The 24,414-nt window shown below is 37.0% G+C and overlaps 1 protein-coding gene across 2 annotated transcripts in view; it reads right to left on the reverse strand.

Moving 5' to 3' along the window:
* The window catches only part of fam189a1 (family with sequence similarity 189 member A1), a 94,310-nt gene that overhangs the window by 49,762 nt on the left and 20,134 nt on the right, over window positions 1–24,414 (reverse strand). For both annotated transcript variants that reach the window (XM_041992704.1, XM_041992696.1), the window contains exon 2: window positions 227–283. In XM_041992704.1, coding sequence (XP_041848638.1) covers window positions 227–283 — 57 coding nt within the window. The remainder of the gene's footprint in view (window positions 1–226; window positions 284–24,414) is intronic.

Genomic DNA, 24,414 nt, shown 5'->3' on the forward strand with positions numbered 1-24,414 from the left:
GTGTAACCCATTATCTCAATTTAAGACTTATTTCGACATGCTGCTGCTTCTAATGCTTGCTATTCATTTTAATAATGAACTAAAACATGATGTCCTGTGCACACCCAGCTTCAGGACAGAACATCATGTTCTCATCGTGACAGTGAAAGCCTTGTTCTCACATAATATTGCTTTGCTCAGGGTTGTGAGTTTTATGGCCGGGTGTAGGCGTCCAGTGGACACTTACCACAAGAGACAGCGGCCTCTTCCATGACACCACTCCAATGAGACCAGACAGCAGAACCTGGGAGAGAAAAACCAAAACAGATGGTGTAAGTGAATGATACTGATAGGGGTGTGAGAATACGAATCTTACCTAATCAAAAATGAATGATGCTCCTGTCTCTTCTGAGATATTTCTCATGTCATCTTGGTCTTTTTGTCCTAAGTTATGTCATCATTCCTGCTGGTAAGAATGAGATCTTCAAAGTGATACTCATCCATAAAAGGGGGTTGAACCACCAGGCCTAAGAACCACTGACACTCATGCATATAACAAACATTCCAAGGAGTAATAAGAAACTTGATTGTGCTTTAATTTATGCAAGCAAAAGACTAAATAACACTTTTGGAAGTGACTTCACTTTTTCGTTTTTTCGTATGAATAACTCATCTTCTACCTACATGATGGGTTGAGTCAGACACAGATCAGGTTGGAGTTTTATCACTTTCCATCTAATTTGTCACCCACATTTCAGGGTGGATTTGGTTTTATTTGTCATCCTGTTTTCTCAGGTTAATTCCTTTGGAGATTAGTTTTCCATTTTCTTAGAAGAAAAGAACATGAGCCTGTAGTTTAAAGTGATTAATAAGAGAACCTGGGATTCCTCAGAAGAAATTTAATGTCTCCAGTTTCTTAAATGTGACTTACAGCCTGTAAAACCCCACAAGAGAAACAGTACACACAATTTCATTAGGCTGCTGCCACTGAAATTTAAAAAGATCTGGAAAAGCAGCTGATAACTGTTTGATGCCACTTTACAAAGGTCTTTTTAATGTACTTGTTTACTTTACAAGCAAACAATTGGAATGTGGTGCAAATTAAAGAACAGTTTGCTACCTAAGCCTAATTGTAGCAGGAAAACAAGAAGATTTAATCCATCTTTTCTCAGTAAGTTAACATTGAGATAAGAAATATTTGGGAAAATATTAGGGTACATACAACAAATCCAGACAATTCTATCACAAAAAAGTCCTCACACAGACAGATAATGACGAATCACACACAGAATTTTATTTTATAGTCCCTCAGAGCTCTCTTGTTAAACCTTGTTTTGCAGGTAATTGGAGAAACAAAAAGCATCTAAATCTAATCTGTCCCATGGTTCAATATTCTGTAGAAAAAAACCCCAAATGTGTCTGACAGAGACTTAAGAGTATTAAAAAATAATGTATAACAGGAAATGTAATTTAACTTTGGGTCATTTTACTGATGGAAATGACTATTTTCTGTCATCACCCTTCTCATGTAGTCTGTTGGTTGCTTAAAAACACTATTTCTCTTTAATAAAAATCCTGTCCTTTTACACCTTAAGAAAGTTAGGAGGAATTATTAACAGTGCAGTATATTATATTATTAAGACAGCAACTTCATCACAGCCTCCGGCTTCTCCTTCAGCCCTGATTTACTTTTAGATTTTGTGCTCCATGCACCTGGAACCGGTCCCCCTGAAGCTTTGTACATTGCCTGAAATTAAGCAATTCAGGCAATCCCGATGTGATGTCTGTGTTTTCTTAAAGTCCTTATTACCACCATCTGGTATCAAAGAGCCTGTTTGATTTAAATACAAGTAATATTACTTCAATTTTTTAGTGAAGAAGCCCAATTATATTTAAAATAACTGTGTAGAGAGGAAAAAAAACAAAAAAAGGAAAAGCTCCTGTTGGTTTTCTGTGCACACTTTACTTTGGGTGTGGGCTTGTGTTTTTTACAGCGTGCACTACTGGAGGTGTGAATTTGCGTATCGTCGAAATGTGTGTGAACAAAGGGTACTCATAGCCTCCGGCTTTCATTTCTCCATGGTCTCCCTCTGCCTTTCACCCTTCTTCACTCTCCATTAAACACCAACATACTCTTCCCATTTCTACCCATCATGCTCTGCTACTTCCTTCTCTCCGCTCACACTCTTGTGGTCTGCGTTCTCGCTGTAAATTTTGCTGTCCTTTCATTTCCAATTTCTCCCCGTATCACAGTCCATCTCTGTATTTCTTGCTCTTTTCTCTCTGCGCCCACACAGTCACAACCATGCTTCTGCGCTGACATACTCCCTTTCCTTCGGCTCTATCCAAACCTCTCATTTCTTTCTACCACTTTCCAGTCAATCTCACACTTCTTCACTCACCTTAATACCCGCAGGACCTGGCAAATGGAAGGCCAATTTTTTATTTGAGCAGCAAAGTACATGAACAAGATAGCTGTGGATATGTAGGAATTAGAAAGCTCTGAAACATCTTTTCGTGACTATTAGGAAATTCCACTTAAATTCCACTCCATGATCTCCAGTCTATTTATAAGACATAAAGGAGGCTCCTCAACAGGACGAAGTCAGAGCAACAGCAGGATTTTTTTCAAAGAGATTTTTGAAGAAGAGTACAATTTACAGAAATGGACCATAAGATGCTGGCTCCAAATCAAAATAAATAACTTTATTTTATAATTGGGACCTGAATAATTATGGATTATAATTTGATTACACAAAATTTTAAAAATTAGATCTTCTAAAAATATAGTTTTGGAGACTAAGGAACTGTCCACATTTAGGTCTTTTCAGGTCTTTTCTTACTGTTCAGTAATGCAAATGTCAGGGAAGATTTACAGCTGTTCTGTAGTCTGAACCGCTTTACTGTGTTTTATACTCTCCCTTTTTTTTTCTTTTTTTTTTTTACAAGCCAGCTCTTTTTTTGTATCTATAACAACTGACCTCAAATTGCATATTTCAGTGCAGACTTTAAGTAGAAAAACTACAAGCTCTTCCTTATTTTTGTTAAATTACTTTCCCTCAAATTTAAACAGGTTGACATTCAATTTTCATTTTATTAATATACAATAGCTAAAATATCCAGATACAAAATTAAAATTTCATGCTGCAAGGTCAATTAAAACAGCAGGAGAAGAGCCACAAATATGTATGTGACTGTGTTTTTTATGTCTTGTGCAGCCACATCTGTGCTTTGTCTGCGCCAGTAGGGAATGTGCTGTGTCTGCTGTGGTCTCTGCTGGCATAAACTGCATCAGGAGACAGAGGCTTGCTACTGCAGGTACTCAGCCTCTCTATACTTGTGCCAGGCACTGCGACAAGGAGTCCAGAGATTTTGTGTCATTGTAACAAACCTTGCATGCTCTCTGCTTCTGGCAGCAGAGGGCGAATGCTCTGCCCCCTGCACAATCAAGGTTGAACTGAGCTGCAATCATAATGCAGTTCCTGCTCTCTTATCAAACTCTCAGATATTTCCATAATTATGCAACTTGAAATATTGAAAAAGGATAAAAAGTCCTTTTTGATGCATGAAATGAGAATTTAGGTGTTGGGTACGATGACACAAGATTACCAGGATTGAGGCATTGTGTGCATGTTCAACCAGACAAGAACTTTACAGGGCTTGAATTTGTTTAATATGAACACATATTTATGTTCATGGTCTTCATGCTAATTTGGAGGCATGCACATCTTCTATGCTTTAATATAAGAAACAAGAAACATGTTTAAAAGGCACCTTTCCTTTACTCACATCCTAATACAGACATTAAACAAAACACACACAGTGGTGGCTCGATGTTTATCATCACTACAGTGGAAATATATTTCTCTCTTTCTGTTCCTCTCTCTGCATACCTGTGCACTCATGTAGACATGTGCAAAGTACAATATGTGTCTTTGTGTGTCTGTGGTTTGAGCAGTGAAATTACCAGTGTGCAGAAGCCATGTGATAGCTTTGCTTGCTGTCACTGCAGGCTTTTTCTCTTGGCTGCTCCCAGAGCTGGATTAACATTCAATACTTAGCAGCATTAGTCACTGAAACCTTAGTGGAACACACCCAGTGACATAATGAAAAAAATACTGAAAATCTTTTAGTATTTCCTAATAGTTTAACTCAACTGGCCAGCTGTGCAAACAAATCAGTCAAGAAGAAACCACAAAACAGCTTTAAGTGTAATAAATGTGATGTTGTTGCAGCACAATATGATGTTAAAGAAAGTTTTAAAACTCTAAACACTGGATTTGTAAATCAAATATGTCCTATGTAAACAAATGAATGTGTGGCAAGATGTTCATGATCAAGTTAACTAAATTACAAAAAATAAGAAATCCAATAGCAATAAACAAATATTTAAGGTGAATGAAGCTCTGTATAATGTTCAGTTTATTACTGTTACTAATTACTAGTACTAATTTTGAACTCTCTTGCTACAAGCAAAAGGCTTCATGTAAATATCTCGTCAGGAACAAGAATTTAAGTGTTAATTCAGAATTGAATCAAAGAAATTTATATCTAATGACACCCAGTCTGAAGATACTGATAGTATAACAATATATAACAATATATATATATATATAATATAGGACTAACAATAAAAAGTGAGTTACTGATACAGATGCAAAATAATCCAAAATTTGAAATTTTATTTACTAGAAAACCCCTTTGAGATGCAACATCTCGTTTTCAAGGGGGTCTACAAAACAAAGAAACACCACACAATACAAAATACAATACAATACAATACAAAAACTACAAAATGTAGTTTACAAGAACACACACAAGCCAACACACAGAGTAGTGAAAAATGGTAACAGTGGGATAAAAGTGAGGCTTTGGCTTGTCACCGGACTGGATCAGAGAAGCAAGTGTCACAGTTACAAAAGAGTGCATTACTCTGGCAGTCCAACACAGACAACTACACACAGTAAGGCAAGAAGGGGTGCCATTTAAGGCCAGCAACAAAGAAAAACATTTAAAAATATGACAACTTAAAATTCCTTTTCAGAAATCTTTCTAAGCCAGAGGTGGAAGTCAAGCTGCTTTATGACAGACTAAAGGCACACAGCGGCTCAGCTGAATCCTCAGATGGGAGAAGCACAGCAAGTGATAAGCGTGTAACTGCTGAAGCAGATTCAATCTATAAGGAGGCTAAAAATAATATACTTTATCAGAAAAAAACCTTCTTTTGTTTTAACTCTCGCATTATGTTGGTGGGTTATTTCAGTCGCAGATTTTGACATGTTTAATGGTTAATACACGTCTCATTTTGTGTAACTGTGAGAATTCAGTCGACTATTAGCTTAAAATAGAACAGACTGTTTACCAGACACTTCTCCTTGAACTGTTGGGGATGACTGACTGGGAGGAGACCTGCAGGGCAGATTCAGGGCACAGTGGAGTACTTGAGTCTACCAGCTGTTGGGGAGGGCTATAGTCACATTTACTCCAACAGCAAAACTTCAGTATCTTCAGGCTTATTCCAAGGAGTTAAAGATTATTATACCCTAGGTCTTCTGCATCTCTGCTGATGTCTAAAGCAGAGTGGATTAGGCAAATTAAGTCAGCTTAAACATGAAAAGTCTCTCCTTGCAGGAACACTAGGACTTCCAGTATAAATCAGAGCAATTTACACACACAGTTAAACCAGGAAGTGCACTTCAGCTACAATAAACCAAAATCTGTTAATGCTGCACACTTCTACAGGTTGTAAAGGTTTTATTTCTGCCTCAGAAAGTAACCACTGTGAAGCACTTAGAGATTTAAGTTTTATTGCTCAGATTCAATATTTTCTATTCAGTCTTTCATTCTCAAACTAATTTGAACACTAAAGCTTGTGGTGCAGACTGTGTCTTCTAAGCAGATCAAAATGACCCCCCCAAAAAGTCACAACTTTTCTCCACGATAGAACTTTGAGCTGACAGATTTTGCAAGATATTGCAAATATTGAACCTGAGATTAAAAAGACCAAATGGCATTTCAATTCAGTTCCGTTTGCAGAGCACCATTTCAAAACAAAGTCATCTCAAGAAACTTTTAGAGACATAGTCCAATTCAATACAATTCATTGTAGTCTCACTATAATTTAATTAAAACAAACCAATTACATGATGCACATTAACCCAATTTAAAGTAAATGAGGTCAGTTGGCCATTTCATGAAAAATAATTGCCTATCTAGGGAAACCAGTGGATTGAAGACTGCATTTCCAGGGGTAAATCATCACCCCTGAACTGTTTATTACTCATTTCCTGTGTTGGAAGTGGAAGGGGCTAGTAACAGATTATATATGACTGTAGCTCATGGAATTGGTTGTTTTTTTTTTTTTTTAAGAAATACGGTTTTTGTGAAGTGGCAAACTAGATTCCCAGGTTATTACACTAAAAGAGTGGTTAAAAACAAACCAGTCCTGTACTCATGTGTAACTAACATCCTGTTTACCTCTTATTACTAACACTGTGTTTAATGTTTATTGTAACTATTGTAAATATGAGATGTTTGTCAATGTTTGTTCAATGTGCCTGCCTTAGGACAACAGATGCAATTTAGCTTTTGTGGCTAATTCTGGCATATTTACTGTGAAGCTTTTGCTCATATGTTGATTAATATGCATTGTCCTAAATAAATAAATACATAAATAAATAAAAATAAATAAATTACCTTGAAAAGTTATGCTACTATATTACCTGCTGAGAAAAGTAATTTTTGAATTAACAGTTATATTTTTACTAATTAATTAGTTCAACTGAACATGTTATGGAGATTTTGTTGATGGTCTTTCACCACCTGTGTTGTGTGCTGGTTGTTATTCCCTTGTCTGTTTGATACATGCTTTCCCTCACTAGATATTTGTTGGGCTTTTATTTCTACTACTATCAGAAAGATTTAAGTAGAAAGCAACTTAGATGATTGCCTTCACTTTAATGTAATGTATCACAAGAAACTAAAGAACAGACTCAAAATGTGAAACCATTGTAAACAAACATGTTACACTTTTTAAAAGCTTCCCATCTGTATTTTGTTACTATTCCAGCACAGAAGCTGCCCCTCATCTCAATATCAACACGGCCCATGAAACTGTCACTGAAACTAACTGATTCATTTGTGTTCTGTGACTCTATTTTTTCATGTTCATAGACAAGAAAATACCAACAAATACAGAATCACTGTGTTTCATGAAACTGTCACAAAAGGAGTGTTTACCAGTTTTCACAAGAGGGAAGTGAAGTGTGTGGAGGCTGGATGATGTGACATTAGACACAAGACTATTACTGAGGAGAAGTTTGTCTTCCATTCACCCACTCCTTTTACACTTACATTTTAGACATTTCCCTTTTGTTAATTTTTATTTTAACTTGCTGCTAGGTTGTGTGGCATTTTGAAACGTAGCAGCACCTTTTCACAAAGTCTACTGAGCATGAGAAATCACCTTGTTTACCATTCCCCCGTGTGCAGAAGACACAAATGTAGTGCAGACATGAAAGACACTTCTAAATGAAACATATTACTCGGAGAAGTTAGCTGTGTTGTTAACAAATAGATCTTCATCCCTGTTTTATGATTTACAGAAGCTGCCATTCTTAAAGTTACAAATGACTGTTTAAAGGCACAAGACTCTTGCACCGGGTGATAAACAGATTTTGATGGCATAAAAGCAAATTATGATCTTGAAGATTGTCTCTTGGAAATGATATTCAGAGAGCCATTTATAGGCACATGTCTTTATTAATCTAAATAAGTAATGCATCACCAGTCAGTTCTGTGTGTGACCACAGTGTATGCAGTTTTCTCTAGATGTGCCAAGCTGTGGATCTTTTCATGATTCTTCCTCTCTAAACTGAGCACAACCAAAACGGGTCCCAGCAACAATTTATTTGGGTAGCAGTCATTGAGGTTGTAATTTAGTTTTGAGAAAGACATCAGCTGCCAGTCTCTGAACCAAAATGAACAGATTTGAGCACATCTGCTGGTTTAACTGGTGTACATAGGCTTCCGCTGAGATTCAGATTACATTTTCTGGCTCTTTTCATTACTTACAAAGCACAACACAGTCTGAATAGTCTCTATCTCTTCCATCTCTTATCCTCGTACATCCTTGTTCGCACTTTGAGATCCTCAAAAATGGGTGGTCTATCAGTTCAAGATTCTCTGTCAAAGACTGAGAGAAAGGGCGTTTGAGATAAAATTCCCAAAGCTGTGGAATTTACTCTGACCGAGGAAATATGGCAGCCTCTTTTAAATCAAAGCTTAAAAAGTTCTTTGTTCTTACACGCTTTCTGTTTTTACTCAGGCCATGGTTTTTTTTTTCTTGTTTCACTGTGATTTTATGGGTTTAATATTTGTGTGGTCTTTGCTGTGAAGCACTCTGTAATTCAAAAGAATTTTGCGTTTATAGTTAAAAGACAAAAAATAAAAATAAAATAAAATAACTGAACTGTAATAAAGCATATTTTAATAATGATTTCAATACAGAAAAAAGTCAATGCATTCAGTTAGACATTCAGTTAGATCAAAGCTTAGATTTAACTGATAGTAACCATTCATTTGGTTTTAAACTTGCTTTTTATGGCAACTTCTAAAATTTGCATGTCACACTGCATGTTATTAACATTATAAAGGTGTTTGTAATATTCCTGTCTTGTATGCATAATAAACTCAAGAGGATAAATCAATGAGACTGACCTCTCTGACAAGTCAAATAAAGTTTCATTTAGAAATTCAGACATTATTATTGACACATTTGCTGCTAGTAGATTTACAGCCTGCACAGAATACAAGAGCCTCCATCCAAACACCCCGGAGTTGCATACTAACACACATGAAATATGTAAAAAAAAAAAAAAAACCTAAACAGAGCACACTGAGACGAGCATGTGTGAGGTAACGGTGTGAGGTAACGGTGCATCTACTGAGGTCTTTGTGCTATAACAATTTTTCCCTTAATGTCTTCTTTTCTCTTATTTTAGCTAATTTATTCCACATCCAACATAATTAATAAGCAAACTTTAAAACCCAATGTCCACCACGGAGACATCCTATAGGAACCAGGCAACAGTGAAGATGTTTATGAGTCCATACGACTGACAGGAAAAGAAACGTGTGAGGGCTGAAACTGCTATGGATTCTGCCTAAATCGCTGCCTTGACCTATTCTTATTCATTTATGCATGGCACCAATCAAAGAAACCATTACTGGGAGTGAAGGTTTAGAAAGCAGTCCGTTTCTCAAACATCGTCACTGCCAAGATGGATGGAGCAAGCACAGTTGCCGTGGTAACCCCGAACTGGCCATTTGCCAGGATCTATAATGATTTCCCATCAGTTGCTGCACTAAGAGGAGCATGGACCCTCACTGGTTCAGATAGGATCATGTTAGATTGCACAAGAATACCCTAACATCCTCATCAAACACACACAGATATGCTGCGTATATGGCAGAAAACCTTGTATTACATGGTTAAGCTCAACACTGAAGCCAGAATAAATAGTGAGCTCTCTCACAAACATTCACACACATACACAAACACATCTGCTTTTCAGCCAGTTTCTCTCCTGTAGTTTTGAGTACCACAGCCACATTCACTTCCTTTCACTTTTGCTTTAAGCTGGTCAACAGAAGAAGGTGTTTCTAGAGCATCAACCATCTCTGTGCTATTCTTGCTCTGCAGCCTCGAACAGTAATCTCACAGAGAATATATGTGTGACAGAGTGCACACAGCTTTATATGGGTTCCTTTTTGTCTGAGTATGTGTTTCTGCCCTAAGTGCAGGCATATGTGATTTTAGACTAAGTAGAATGTGTCCAGGAAAACTGCGACTGCTTTTAATGAAATGAAGAGCTGCTGATTAAATGGAAGTCTACAAGGGTGCTGCATTTTGAGAACACTTTGCCGCATGTGGGTGCACAGTATTGATCTCAAAATTTACATCCTTTTTAATCAGTTTACTTTGTATAAATTCTTTTTCTAAAATGCAGTACTTTTCTTGATTATGTCAGTGTTTCGATAGCTTTTATACCATGGTGAAGCACAGAGCTCTTTGCTGCAAGACTTGGTTATTCTCACTCCTCCACCCACCCATCTCCGTCTGGTCTGGAACAATAAAATGCAAGTTAGAATCCTCAAAAATTCATCCTGCTGTAAAGCCCCTTGTAAATATTTCTTCATGATTTATGGTGATGGATGATTTCCTGTACTGTCTTCTATATTGCTCTTTAGATTCAGTGAATTAAGAATCAATTATCTGATTCATAAGATAAAATGTACAATCTTCTGAACTTGTAAAGAAAAAAAATCTTCTTGGTAAGGTAAGTATACTATAAATCCCCCTTTTACAAGGAAATGAACAAATCTTTAAATATGGTCAAAATGGATATTGCAAAATAATCTCTGTGCGCATATATGCATTTGTGGATGTACATGTCCTAAAATGGAAGGCAAATGAAGGAGGACTGTAGCACCAGGGGAGCTGAACTCCTAACGTTTCTGTGATAATTTAAGGTGTAACCTTCAAGCAACCTTTCCTGGGATGTGAAAGCGCGACACACAATGTGTCTGCAAGAGTGTAACCCTGCTGTAGGTATGTATTATGCATTATGAAGCGTTTGATGCTGCTGTGTCCGTTTCCCCACAGAGCGTATCCACTGCAGCCTGTCCAACTGAAGCTCACACTGACAAAGCTAACAGATATGTCTGCCTGGCCTCCTCATGCTCCTGCTGTTTCAACAACAGTTCTCCTCCAGATTCCCCCTCTTTCCTCTCTGACATCCAATTCCTATAGTATTCCCTCCTCTCCCCACCCACCACCTGCTCCTCCTTCCTAACCCCTCCCCCACTCCCTATACCATCACTTCACTTTGGAGCTCAGCAGCACCGTTACCATGGAAACAGTGGAACAACAGCAGGTTGGCCATTGCTACTGCCTGGAGGCGTGGCATCTCGGTCACCCCTTGCTCCTCTCTCTCCACTTACTGAGATCTCGAGTGCCTCTGCTGTATCCATGAATCAGGAACGTCCTTTCACGACTAAACAATAACATTCCAGAGGTGAGAGATGTGTTGTACCAATCTGCACCTGTATGCTGCACCACAGCAACCAGACTGTTAAAACGAGCATGATGATGCTCCTCAGACAAGCTTCTTTTTTATTACTCATTTAATTTGCCATTTAAAAACAGTTTCTCTGTTGCTAAGCAATATGCAGTTATTTGCTGTTTTCTACTAAAGGTAAGCCCCAAATTTGTACAATACACTATGCTGACTTCATTAGCATGTCTGTTGATGCCTGTGTAAAGTGAAAGATGAATTACTTTAAAGGCAGCTAGAATAGCTCATCAAACCAGAGCTGATAGTAGTCTCTAATTGGACATGCTAAAATACATGTCACAACTGTTATCATAATATAAAAGGTAGTGTGTTCATTTACTGGAGTTTATTTTTAAACACAGGTTGTAAGTTTTCACGATCAAGTTAATTTTGTGAAAAGGTCAGGCTTCTCACAAAGTCATAATCAAGTTATCAGGCTTCAAACAATCCTCTTCGTTCTCCAAAAGGTTGAGAACAATAAGTGCCATATAAAAGAGGCTAGGGGACAGCATTTAGGCACAATATTGAAATATTTACTCACTTGCTTCTCAGGTAGAATTTAATTGATTTCACTGGTTAAAATTCCCAAAGCTTTACGTTTCCAAATTATTTCTTGATTAGACTTTCCTGACGGTGTCATAAACCAAATGGTGTTTTCCATTAAAAGAAGGCAACATCTGAAGGAAAGTCATTCTTTATACAGGAAAAAAGGAAACCGCTTAAATCTCCCATCATCTCAGCACATTTAAAAAGCCAAAATGCCTGCCCCCCCAATAAAGAACAGTAGAAGAAAAAAACAGGCCAAGCATAAGAGACTGTGAAATATATTTACCAAATGTAAAACAAACAAAAAAAAAAAACGAAAAAAAAAAAAGAAAGAACTACTCTTCTTGTCTATCAGCTTCCGTACAAAAGATTCCTCACCTTGAATTTGTTGTATACCCACCAACCTCAGCTGCAGTGAAGGAGGTGCAGGAGAGACATGAGGACAGAGAAGCCTATTCAGAGAGCTTTTAACAAACTGACATGTGGGCCTACTGGATCACCCGTCCACTTTTTTTGCTTTAGTTTACTGTTGAATTTTACCAGAAAATCGCTGTAAAGTAAACAACATTCGGGAGAAGAGAGGATAAACATGTGCATGTTTTCTTCAAATTGCTTTAGTAAAATATATATATCAAGATGTTTGGCTGAGGCAGATTTCTGCACAACTGACAGGATATTATAGCAGGGAGGAGACAAATGACAGAAAAGGAAGGAGTCAAATACAAGGTTTACATAGTGAACAGACCGATTGGGTAAATCAATTCAATCAACAGCTTTCATTTATTAGCTGACTTCATGCAAAAGTGGAGTGATGGGAAAATGCAAAATACTGTCTTCTGTCTGTAATAAGTGAAGTTGATGTTAGCATAAAGTTTATTTCAAGGTGACTGAGGTAATAAAAAATAAAAATAAACTTTATGCTCATTTGAAATAAACTTTATGTTCACTTCAGAGAGCATAATGTTTATTGCAAGGTGTCTGAGGTAAATAAAGAAAGAACCAGATGACGGTGAAAGATTCTGACCTGCTTCTGTGCATCAGAATCAGGAGAACATTGGCTCAGATGAGAGTGAGCTCAGATAAAGAAAAAGAGTGGAGAGGAGAGATGCTACTCCGTGACTATCTGGTTACTCCTTCTAATTGAAATCGCCATCAGACTATCTTGAACTGAGCCTCATCATATGTGCATGAACATAAACAGACTCAGTTAGTGGACTGCCAATTCTCATTCTAAACCCATTTCTTTGATCCTGCAGCAACTTAATGTGTTGCATGAAAAGCAGGAAAAGATGTGCATTCTTCCTCACACTTTACCAGATGTTGGCTCTGTTTAATATCTCTGGGTCTGTTTGTCAGAAAGACATGACATTAAATGTTTAAAAACTGACAAATGTTTATACCTCTAACCATACCAATCCACTCAGAAGACAAACATCATGACACACTTTTCTCCAATCAGTCCTAAAAACCTGGATGACATCATTTGCTATCTGAAAACCACCTCTTGCTGTCTTGACATCCTGCCAACAGGGCGTTTCAAGAATTTTTCAGGATGCATGGCCTCAGATATTTTACAGATTGTAAACACATCTCTGCTTTCAGGTGTCTTCCTTCAGACCCTAAAAACAGCCATCATCAAGCCACTACTATAAAAGAAAAACCTAGATTCATTGCTCATGAGCAGCTACAGGTGGATATCAAACCTCCCCGTTCTTAGTAAGATTATAGAAAAAGCTGTCTGTCAGCAGCTACACAACTTCCTGATACTATATAACTGTTTTTATGACTACCAGTTGGGTTCTCGGCCACACCGTAGCACTAAGACCGTTCTAGTTAAGGTCTTTAATGACAACTGCTTGAGCACAGATGGCAGAAACATTTCAGTCTGGGTACTACTAGGTCTCAGTTCTGCATTTGACACGGTCGGCCATAACATCTTACTAGACAGACTGAAAAACTGGGTAGGATTCTTTGGCACTGCAATTAATTGGTTTGAGTCCTATTTAGAAAAACAGGCACAATTTTGTGTCTATAGGTAACTAGAAATCTGAGCGAACCAAAATAACCTGTGGAGTTTCCCAAGGCTCCATCCTGGGGCCACTGCTGTTCAACATCTACAAGCTGTCACTCACTCAAATTATGAAAAACAACTAAATATGTTACCACAGATAGGCAGATGACACACAAATCTTCATAAACGTCCCACCAGGAGACTACAGTCCAATCCAAACTCTGATCAACTGCATCAATCAAATTAAAGACTGGATGTGCCAGAACGTCCTTCAGTTAAATGAAGACAAAACTGAAATAATAGTTTTTGGAGCCAAGGAAGAAAGATTTAGCTTCAAACATCTAAGTTCAAAACTACCAACCAAGCCAGAAATCTGGGAGTAGTCCTGGACTCAGAACTGAATTTTAGCAGTTATATTAAGACAGTTGTGAACACTACGGTGTGACGTTCAGCTTTTATGCTCCTCACATGTGGAACAAACTCCCAGAAAACTGCAGGTCTGATGAACCTTTCAGCAGTTTTAAATCAGGGTTAAACACTTTCTATTTGCTGCCTTTTATCAAAAGAACTGTTAAATTCCCCACATGCTTATTAGATTGTCAAGTTTAATGACACAAAGAAAAACATAAAACCTAATCTTTGACATTGAATTTAACCTCAGAGGTTGGATGGGCACTTTTGATTGTAATTAAGTAATGGGTTAAACATTTCAGCTGCAGTGATCGTGTCACACATCGATCCTGGATACAGCTGCAGTGACATCAAACAGCTGAGTCAGGTTTTCAGTCCAGTGCCACCCAGATTTGTCAGAAGTGAGCAGTGACAAACAGCACAGAGGCAGAGTGAGTTTCTCTATGACTGGTCGGGTGAGTTGTGGTTTTATAATTTTATAATTTGCATCTGCTCATCTGCATCAGCCAATTTATAACTTAATGTAATATTCCCTTGAAGACTTTGATAAAATACAAGTTTTTACTCTGTTAAACGAGACACTGCAAGCAAAAGAAAAAAAAGTTTGACTTCTCAGATACCTTCCTGCCTTTCCTGAGATTTAAGAATGTTTTCAGACTGGTGGAGAGAAAACATCTAAATATATGTTAGGTGTTTATTTCACTACACTATGCAACTTTATGTGTACTTATTTAAATGATTCCTCAAAAGCCAATTGTACATAAAAAAGTTTATGAGTAATAAATTATTGAAGTTTGCTAGCAATATCTAAACTTTATTTGTTATTAATATCCAGCAGCTTTTACAGATCTGAAATGAAATATTTTAAAACATTTATGCAGTTTTCAGACTGTAACAAGCACATTTTTATGCATAATATTTTCTACTTTTGTAAATATGCAAACAATTATCTGTTATAAAATCTTTCAATCAACCCATGTCGTTTTGAAGCTGCCCAAATTTCTACGGTGGTTCTGAAGGATTTAGCTAGTTTTTTTTTTTGTTGTTGTTGTTGTTGTTTAGATCTTTCTACTTGTACTATACAGTATATTTTGGCTAATTTCTGGGTGTTATTATCTGACAAACAAATAAATGAATACATGTTGCAAACAAATCCAATCAGAAACTAATTCTTTAGTGGATTTAAAACTTTTACCATCTTAAAAAACATAACTACAATAAGAGAACTCATGGTTGAGCATGAGTCTTATATCTGCTGACGCCATATGACCCACTGAGACTTCTGAGATCATCTGGGTCTAGTTTGGTCCTGGCTGTAATTGACATTTCTCCTTTATAGAGATTTACCTTCCACAGTAAAGAAAAAGAAAGGGACTGGACATGGATTGATCCTTCTCGTCTCTTCCTTCTCCCACATATTGTTAGATCAGGGGACGGAAAAGAGGGAGAAGAAAAAATTGTGATGAAATACACTTTTGCCAAAAAATGTGGATGAAAATATGAAAACCTTTTTGCTGACTGGGAGCAAAAGCAAGCAGGCATGGAGCTGAGGCAAAAGCATACTTTTTAACTTGTCATCCTAAATGCAATAAGAGTTAAACATTAGTTATCAGGACATGAAAAGATGAAAAGAGAAATATCCAACAAATGAACTCATGGTACACATTTGGTATTAAGTAAGAACTTGCTGAACAAACAAGACAAGGGGAAAAGATCAGATCCTAAAAGTTTCACTTTTATTGCACTACTTTGAGAGAAAATTTAGGGGGAAAAAAATTAAAACTAGCTCTGTTTGCGTCTCAATCAGAGTGTTTCAGTGAAAATCCAATACATTAAAGCCGTGAACGGATTTGACCGAACCATTGTAGTTCATCTGTAGGCAAAGGATACTTTGTTTGAAGATGAAACCTTTTGGGAAAGTTTTGTAAAGAAACTGTCAATACTTTACTGTGCAAAAATAAACTATGATCGAACCTTTAGATCCTGAAGATTTTCATATTAATCTGATTTTATGTTTTTGATTATTCTTGATAACATTTAAAATAAAATCCTCTTATATCTCCTGGTTCTGGTTTAATGAACAAAACTGTGAAATATTGTTCTGCACTACAAATACTTTTCCGTTTGCTGCAGTTTCTTTGTACTCTAATGAGTTTGTCTCATCAGACACTTAATTTCTGTTCTCAGCACTCATGGGAAAGCCTGCTCAGTGTATGACCACGAAACTCTGCAAATCATTAAAACAAACTAAGAAAAAAAAAAAAAAAAAAAACTGTCATCAACAAGGAGGCGGCTGAAAAACACTTTCAAGTCAAGAAGCAATTAACGCAAAGAAAGGCCTCTGCAAATGATTACGGCCACCAGCTTCATTCACTGCCTTTTAATTTTACACCACACACAGAGATGACAGATTTCCCTGAAACACAGAGATGAGCTCTTCATGATTCATCTCCAGCTTGAACCAGGTTGCATGAGCGTCACCAGCCACAATTTGGAAGAAATTAATTTGGGTGACACTTAAAGGACGCCTTGTGGGATTGAGATGTTTCTATTTCTGAGCACAATATTCCCACTACAGAGTAAACACATCTAAATGGCAATGACTGTACTGAAACAAGGCAGCTGGTATCCGTTGGTTTGTAAGGCTATAATTAAAGCTACAGGATTTACTGCCAACTGTGACTGTACTTTAATCAGCTAACCGGGCTTTTATGAGCACAAATGTGGCATGTTATTAAAGAAGAATCCACTGTAAATTCAGGATAAATTAAGAGGACAATCATCAGGTGTCACGATGTGTCTCTAAACTCTCTTCCACATCAGCTCGAGTTATTCTGTTTATGCTGCTGATCCTTTTACATGGTTGTTTTGCCAAAACCTCTCACCAGCCAGCTACTGGGTAATATTCTCACTTACATATCAGTTGGGCACAGTAGCCTGCAGTGAGAGCAGTTCATATGATATGACCTTCCACGGGGTTTGAAGCGAGTGGAAGAGACAGGCAGCAGCACCCGCCTCCTCTCTACTCAGTGCCTCCACTCTCTGGGAATAAAGCCAGTGATTTAAAGCCCTGCTCTCTCTTGATAACCTGGGCGTAAAAATTCTGTAATTTCTCCCTTATATGGACAACAGTTATTGACATCTGCTTAAATCTATTCCAGTGACAGTGTCAAAATAACCATAACAATTTTCAAACTAGCCATGCATTGTAATCGACCTTTTCTTCTGTTCATTGAACCGTGAACAGGCTGATACAATTGGCCTCTGTGTCTCCTCAGCAGTACCTTGTTCACCAAAACAGCAAAAAAAATAAAAAAATAAAAAAATAAAAACAAAATTTAGAAATATTAAATGAAAAAATCTGGTGCACAGACAGGAGGCTGATCTTTGTATATATGATCACATTATAGCTAGTTGATTTATGCAGTTTTTTTCTTGCCAAGTCACCAAAACTAAAACATTAAATACTGAAGAATCAAATTACAGAACGCAGTTGTTTTACTCATTAAATAAAGTGGTAATACCTAAAACTGCAGCGCTCCTTCAATTTAGCCGACTTCATCATCTTTAGCTGTAAAGGTGTATTATTTTTATTAACTTTAATTTTATCAAATGTGGCAAGTAGTGGTTTGCATATTTTTTTTAAAGAAAAAAAACTCTTGAAAGTTTCTAAAACCTACAAACCCAACCGCAAACAGCAAATAGAGACATAGAGACAGATACTAGTAAGGTGAACTTTGTGAATGTTTTAGTTTCAGGGGATTTCTGTTTGGAAGATGGAGAAGACAGAAATGAAGCTAAAAGACAGTGAATACTGCACAGATTAATGTAAATGTTGTATTTGCGTTTTTTTTTAACCCTCCACTGAGCCAAAAAGTTTTGGGTAGGGGGGCAGTATTTTAGTACATTAAGGCCTAATTTTACCGCATCACTCTCAGCCAGTGCAGATGGGCATTCCTATAATGCAGACAGACAGATGTGCAGTCCTCTAAAAGCTAACATCACGAACAGCGAATACAAAGTGTCAAAAATGATAAGTAGTGAAGAAACGCAGATGAAAAGCTCAGGCAAAAGCTACAATAGACAGGTTTAATTATTTAATAATTTCACTCCACCATAAAGCAGGTCTTTGTCCACTTTGACTTGTGTTTTTTATCAGGTATTAAGAACTCCAGCAGCAGCCCACCGGTCAGATTCTTCCACATATTTCTGTTTCTGACTCTAATGCTACTGCAAATGATAAAACACAAAGGTGTGTGTTTGTGTAGACCCCAACACAGAGAGCCAGTTGAAGTATTATCAGATGCTTAGAATTTATGCAATCTGATACTTACCATACAGTTTTTGCTTTAAGACATCTTGAATATGTATTTAACACACTATAATGTAGTCAAGTCTTTAGGTTTTACTACTGCTAAGACTTAAGCAACAATAACTTTTCCCATGATAAGAAATTTTATATAATTTCCTAATAATAATTATCTTTCATTACATGTTTACATCACCTTTTCAATATCAGAGTACTGATGCTGTAGGACCATCTGCTAAACATTTATAAACTGATTATGACTAAGCACTGTGAGAGTTTTAAATGAACAACTAGTTTTAGTAAACTGCAGCATGCACTAATTCAGACTTTGGAGCCACATGCACTCATTGTATGATGTAATTACTCTGTAACCTCTTTAGATATAGAAGCACTGATTTTGTTTTGGGATTTTTGTTTCAAAGGCTTTGTAGATAATACATAAATCTATTGTTTTCTCAAGCTGCCAACCTGCTACACACATGAAACTAATAATGCAAAAAGGACCCCAAAAAGACTCACGTGAAAGCTTTTTTTGATGATCAGTTGACAGAAAATTGTGTTCTAAGGATGATCCATGGAGGATGATCCTTTAAACTAGCTTCAGTGCCTCTGAAAATGCTGTCAAACAGCAACAAAATTGATCTCAATCCACACCCTTATAGCAAGAAAATAAAGAATTACTAAAGCCACAGAGCAAGGTGCGCCTATACGAGACATTTACAGCAGAATCAGATTTTATTGATCAGTCACTGAGGTGAGGAAACAAAAACAGCCCTGAAATCACAGAGATTTGATGCCATTAACAGAGATTTGTAGAGGTTTTATATGGGTGTCTTTTGGGGTTGTCCTTGACTGGGAAAATCCAAACCATATTGCAATAATGTTTAAAAGAAAGACCTAAATTTGCTGCCATCTCTTTGAAGCAAAATCACACAGCATTTAGTCATATTATAATTATGAGTCAATCCTGCACATATTTCTGGAACAATCTACTTCAGTTCAAGCAGTTTTGTTCACATTAATTACAGCGAGATACTCAAGAGAAAGAACCCTGGAATTGGGATTCTTGTAAAAAGACAACACTACAAGGAAGAGAAACAGAAATAGGAGTTTTTAACTCTAACAGAGGGGTTAAGAGATGCTTCCCCAACTATCTTCTCATGAAAATAATTGTGCAACACACCCAAGAGGAGCTCGCAAAATGCAAGGAGCACACTTTGCTTTGTGTGACCGCAGTCATCCACGGACCACATTCATCATTTCTTCACTGAAGGCAAAAACAAATAAGCGATGCTGACTCTGCATTCAGTGAAGATTACCAACGTGACCACGTGCAATTTTCACAAACCGACAATAATTACAGCTTATGGGTGATTATACAGTTTTACACACCTCTAAAAATCTGCAGCTAAAAGCAGAATCGTCATTAGTGACTTCATGTAAAATCACTTCCTATTAATTATTTCTATACTCAACTGAGAAGGATGTAAAAATAGGTCCAAAAAGAAAAGAAAACTGATGTTTTGAGTGTTTGTTTCACCTTTTTATCCTATCCAAACACCACGGTACTCATGTGCACCTCCTCTGTGACGAGCGTAATTAAACCGAAGAGGAGTTCGTCTTCTGAAAGAAGGGCTTTCGGATGGAAGACAAGTCAATGCCACATGAAGAGAATCAATGCATTGAGCAGTCATGTCTGAGACCTTCTGCTCCTCATTTACACTCGTCTGACTGAAGTCGAGTAAAAGTTGCCGGAGGAAAGATTTCAAACATTGTTACTCGGTAGAAAAGAGAGAAAAAGCACTGAAGTGGATTTCATGTTTGAGTATGAACATATGGTGATTTTGAAAAGCAACACAACAGCAACCAAGATACATATTAAAGAAGAAATAAGGTCCTAAACAGAAAACATCCTGAAAATTTTAATTGGAATCAGGTGTTAATGGCTTCAGTATTAGTGTAGCTGTAAACTGAGAATCAAAGATTACCTCATTCATTTTTTTTTATTTGTTGTGTGTCTGCAGAGTGTGATGGCTGACCGAACCTGAGACGAACAGAGGTTTTAGCCTGCTTGGGGATAAACTAATAAAAAATACAGCTATGCCGTGTGTTGGCAGATTTGATAGCAGTACTAAAACCGTTGAAGATCAACATGGAATGAATTCAGCCATGTGTGTCCATCAGATCAACAAATCCCCCCCATTCACCTGAGAAACAGATTTAAGTCAGCACCACACAGCTAAAGCAGCTGAGCTCTGGGAAGACAAAACAAACCTGCGACTGGAAGAGAAGTGAAAAATAGAAACTGGCTTTCTTGTGCTGTCGTTTAGGCAATTCTCAGACACTTTTGTCAATTTTATATCAAAAATAGCTTGCATAAACAGACTTTTTAAATATGGTTACATCTTCAAAAGCAAGCCAGTTAAATCTTTAACCACTGGCAGCAGTAGCTATTTATTCTTGCTGGTCTGGGGGTCACATTCTATCCACCACTGGCCCACAAGGTATTCTGGCCCATTCCAGTGAACACATCTGTAACTACAAGACAAAGGGATGATAATACAGTTCTAAAAGCTGTATTGGACAGCAATTTCAGATGAGCATGAATTTCTTCTGTTATACTAATTGTTGGAATACAGAGTACTTCAAGATTTATAAACGATGATACCCCACAATCAAAAACACTGGTTGAGTCTACAATATGCAAGTTTTTCTGACCTTTCAAGGTAGTACAGTGACTTGTGGGCTGATTACTTAAATGTATTTGTATGACTAAAATATAATAATATTATATGATATCATTAAAATTTTATTATATTATGATATTAAATATTAAGTCGTTCACTATAAATCTTTGGTATGTGGTATCATCAAACACAACAAGCCCATATAACCCCCTTTTCCCTTTTAATTAGAAGAACTTTACTCCAAAATTTCTGTTAATGAGTTGAGAATTAACTGATCAGCAAAGTGTATGAGGTAAGGTTTCCAAAATTTTCCAGTTTTTGAAAGAAGCACAGTGCAAAGGTTTGAACACATAAGTTTGAAGCTTTTATCAAAGACTCGCTTTAATCAGGCTGTTAGAACTTTGGGTTCAATGACACCTAGTTGGGATCAGCGTATAAATATTCATAAATAATTAGCATGTCTGGCCTCCTTTAATTATCTTTCCTCAGTCTGTATACATCATCAGGAAATGACAGCAAACCACAAACAGGATATTAGAGAATGAAGAGAAGTCTAAAATGTCATCTAAATGTGCTGGAAAGCAGGTTGGCAGGGCCGGAGACCCGAGTTCACATCCTACTGTGGATGAATATTAACACCTTCCAGTTGGGTTCTTAGGCATGTACAGTACGTCGCTTTGGAGAAACAGTGTCTGCTAAATGACTGCAAAAGAAAGTCAGATTTTTTTTTCATTGCCTTCTTTATCTGTCTGTTATTCATATAAATTTTGAGCAGGCGGGATAAAATTTGCAATCTTTATCCCAAAATGTTTAACTTTCCTACTACAACTATTCCTAAAGGAAAATACAGTAATTAATGTGATTGGCTAGTTTCTATTCTCAAGTTTACGAGGAGTCAGCATTTTGTTGTACTGCTGGCTCCTTTTTTTTTTTTTTTTTTTTTCATGGCCATGTGATTAACTTTCAAGGGCAGTTATGCTCCAATTAATTTCTGTCCTACCACAATGTTTTCTATAAAATACCTGAATAAAGCCTGACGAACACATACAGTAAATGTCAGCTGGCTCACACATAATTTCTAAAAGCAACTTCCATCTGAGAAAAGGGACTGGATCCCAGCGGCACTGATGATAAAATAGATCCCACCTACAGGAGCTCCCACTGCATGATTAAACCCAAATGCAATGAGATGTTTGTTCATTTTTTCTTTCTTCCTCTGCTTTAAATGAGGAACTTCATGCTGCCAAGTATTATCTCTAAATAAATGCACATCTGAGCCCCCACACTTTCATAAATATTCCTAAGGATTGTCACCCACGAATTCATCATTTGCATAAAATAAGGGGTTGCCTATCAAGTATAGATAAAAAAAAGGCTATTTTTTGTAATTAAGAAATAATTTTTCACAGGGTCCTCAATGATTTTATACTGTAGACCGACCATGGGGCACTAATACAAACTTCTCAGAACAAACACAAAGAAAATAAAAGGACTGTGCACTGAACCAGCATGAAACCTAAAACCCCCTCAATTTATCAAAGTGGTCCCACAAATCAATGTGGATTACTTTGTTAGGAAGTGCTGCCCATGTGCCAGTGTGTTTACATCAGCACATAACAATATTGGCCTTTTGGGAGGCTGCAGCAATTTTGTCTATTGATCAAATCACAGGCAAAGATAACATCACTGTAGCTTAGTTTGGAACTCAAATGTGAAGAAAATGAAAAGCCTCATCTTTGCATGGATAATAACACACACACACACACACAGTCATGTGTACATAAACACACTCTGCACAGCAGAAATGGACTGATCACATCACTGTAGAGGTCAGACGGGTAACATATTGCCAAATAATAAAGGGATTATCCCTGTAATCCAAATGGTGAATGTGTCCACCACAGCAATAGGTGTCACCTTGTCTCACGTCAAAACAGGTACTTCTCTGCAGTGAAAGCACGAAAATTTACAGATTCTGATCCTCTTGAGAAATTCACATAAGCTGTGCTATAAAGTTACAGCCTTGAAAAAGGAGCTGGGAGACATGTTTCATTAGACTCAGTCTGGTTATGCTTCCTTGAGGATGCCCACACTGATGACTGTCACAAGCGACAGGGTGGTTTTCTTACTGCACAAGGAAATTTGCTAAAACTCTAAAGCCCTCAGAAAACTTTAAATTCAATACCTGCTACACATTTTTACAGATGGGGCCAGTGTCAGAGTGTAAAATCTGAGTTAAGCTTAAAGTGCTAATTCTGTTCCATGCAAAGCAAATCTTGTAAGTATCATAACAGCCTGGGTCTGTTAAAGAGTGAAGGTGCAGAAATAATCTTGCTACAGTCCAGACAGATTAATTTTTCTAATTTTTTTAAGTGGCACATTATAGAAAACTATAAAGTTCTTGTGAGACATCACTGGGAAAAGGACTAAGTTGAATAATTTAAATATTTAATCTGTAAAGTTACCAAACTTAGTTTCAAATTTGATTCACTTTCATTTCAACATTGTGTAATTGAACAAAGGGTTTAATTGCAATATATATATATTTATTTTTTTATTTATTTTTATACTTTTTATACTATCAACTTTTTATAGAAAGCTTACATGTGAAAAACATCCTCATGTGCAGAAAATATTTGGAATGAGGTTTGTGAACTGACATTCACCTATATGCACATCTAGATTTTAACTGAGGTTTTTTGATCAAACATATTTTTCCTGGTATGAACCCTATAGAAAACTCACATTTATCATTTATTTTCTTTTGTGTTTACAAGTACAGATTTTCTGCAGCCTCCTTTGGTCAGTTGAAGAAAATGTAATGTGTTTCCCCTACAAAATACCTCACTCAATATTTCATTCCTCATCATAAACAAAACAGACTTGTCAGTTTTAAACCACCGAGTCAGACCCAAACTGAGAGGTGATGAAGCTAAAAGTTGAAGTCCTGTCAACCCATCTTACACTTTCTCATTATTCATTTCACACATACACATGCTGCTCTGTGTTCACTTAGCATCGGTTACACATTCATCATAATCTTTTGTATTACTAATCATTGTAAGGTGAATGGAGAAGCACTCTGGTTTTCATAAGCCCTCAAAAACAACCAAGGGAAACAGTGATTACTTAGTTATTAATACACCAGATGATCTTTTTTCTGTTGATCTTTAAATCAGCAACACACCCACATTCTGCTGCGTTACACAGCCTGCCTCTTCCTGAAGATGTGGTTTGTGAGAAGAACACAAATGCAGCTAATCAGTATTCTAGTGCTGACACAAAAATCATCGAGATTTACACTTAATGTGGGCTGTCTGAGCACAACTCTGGGTGTTGCTTCAAAGCAGTGAC

Source organism: Melanotaenia boesemani, chromosome 1 (assembly GCF_017639745.1).
Source record: "Melanotaenia boesemani isolate fMelBoe1 chromosome 1, fMelBoe1.pri, whole genome shotgun sequence".
NCBI lineage: Eukaryota > Metazoa > Chordata > Actinopteri > Atheriniformes > Melanotaeniidae > Melanotaenia > Melanotaenia boesemani.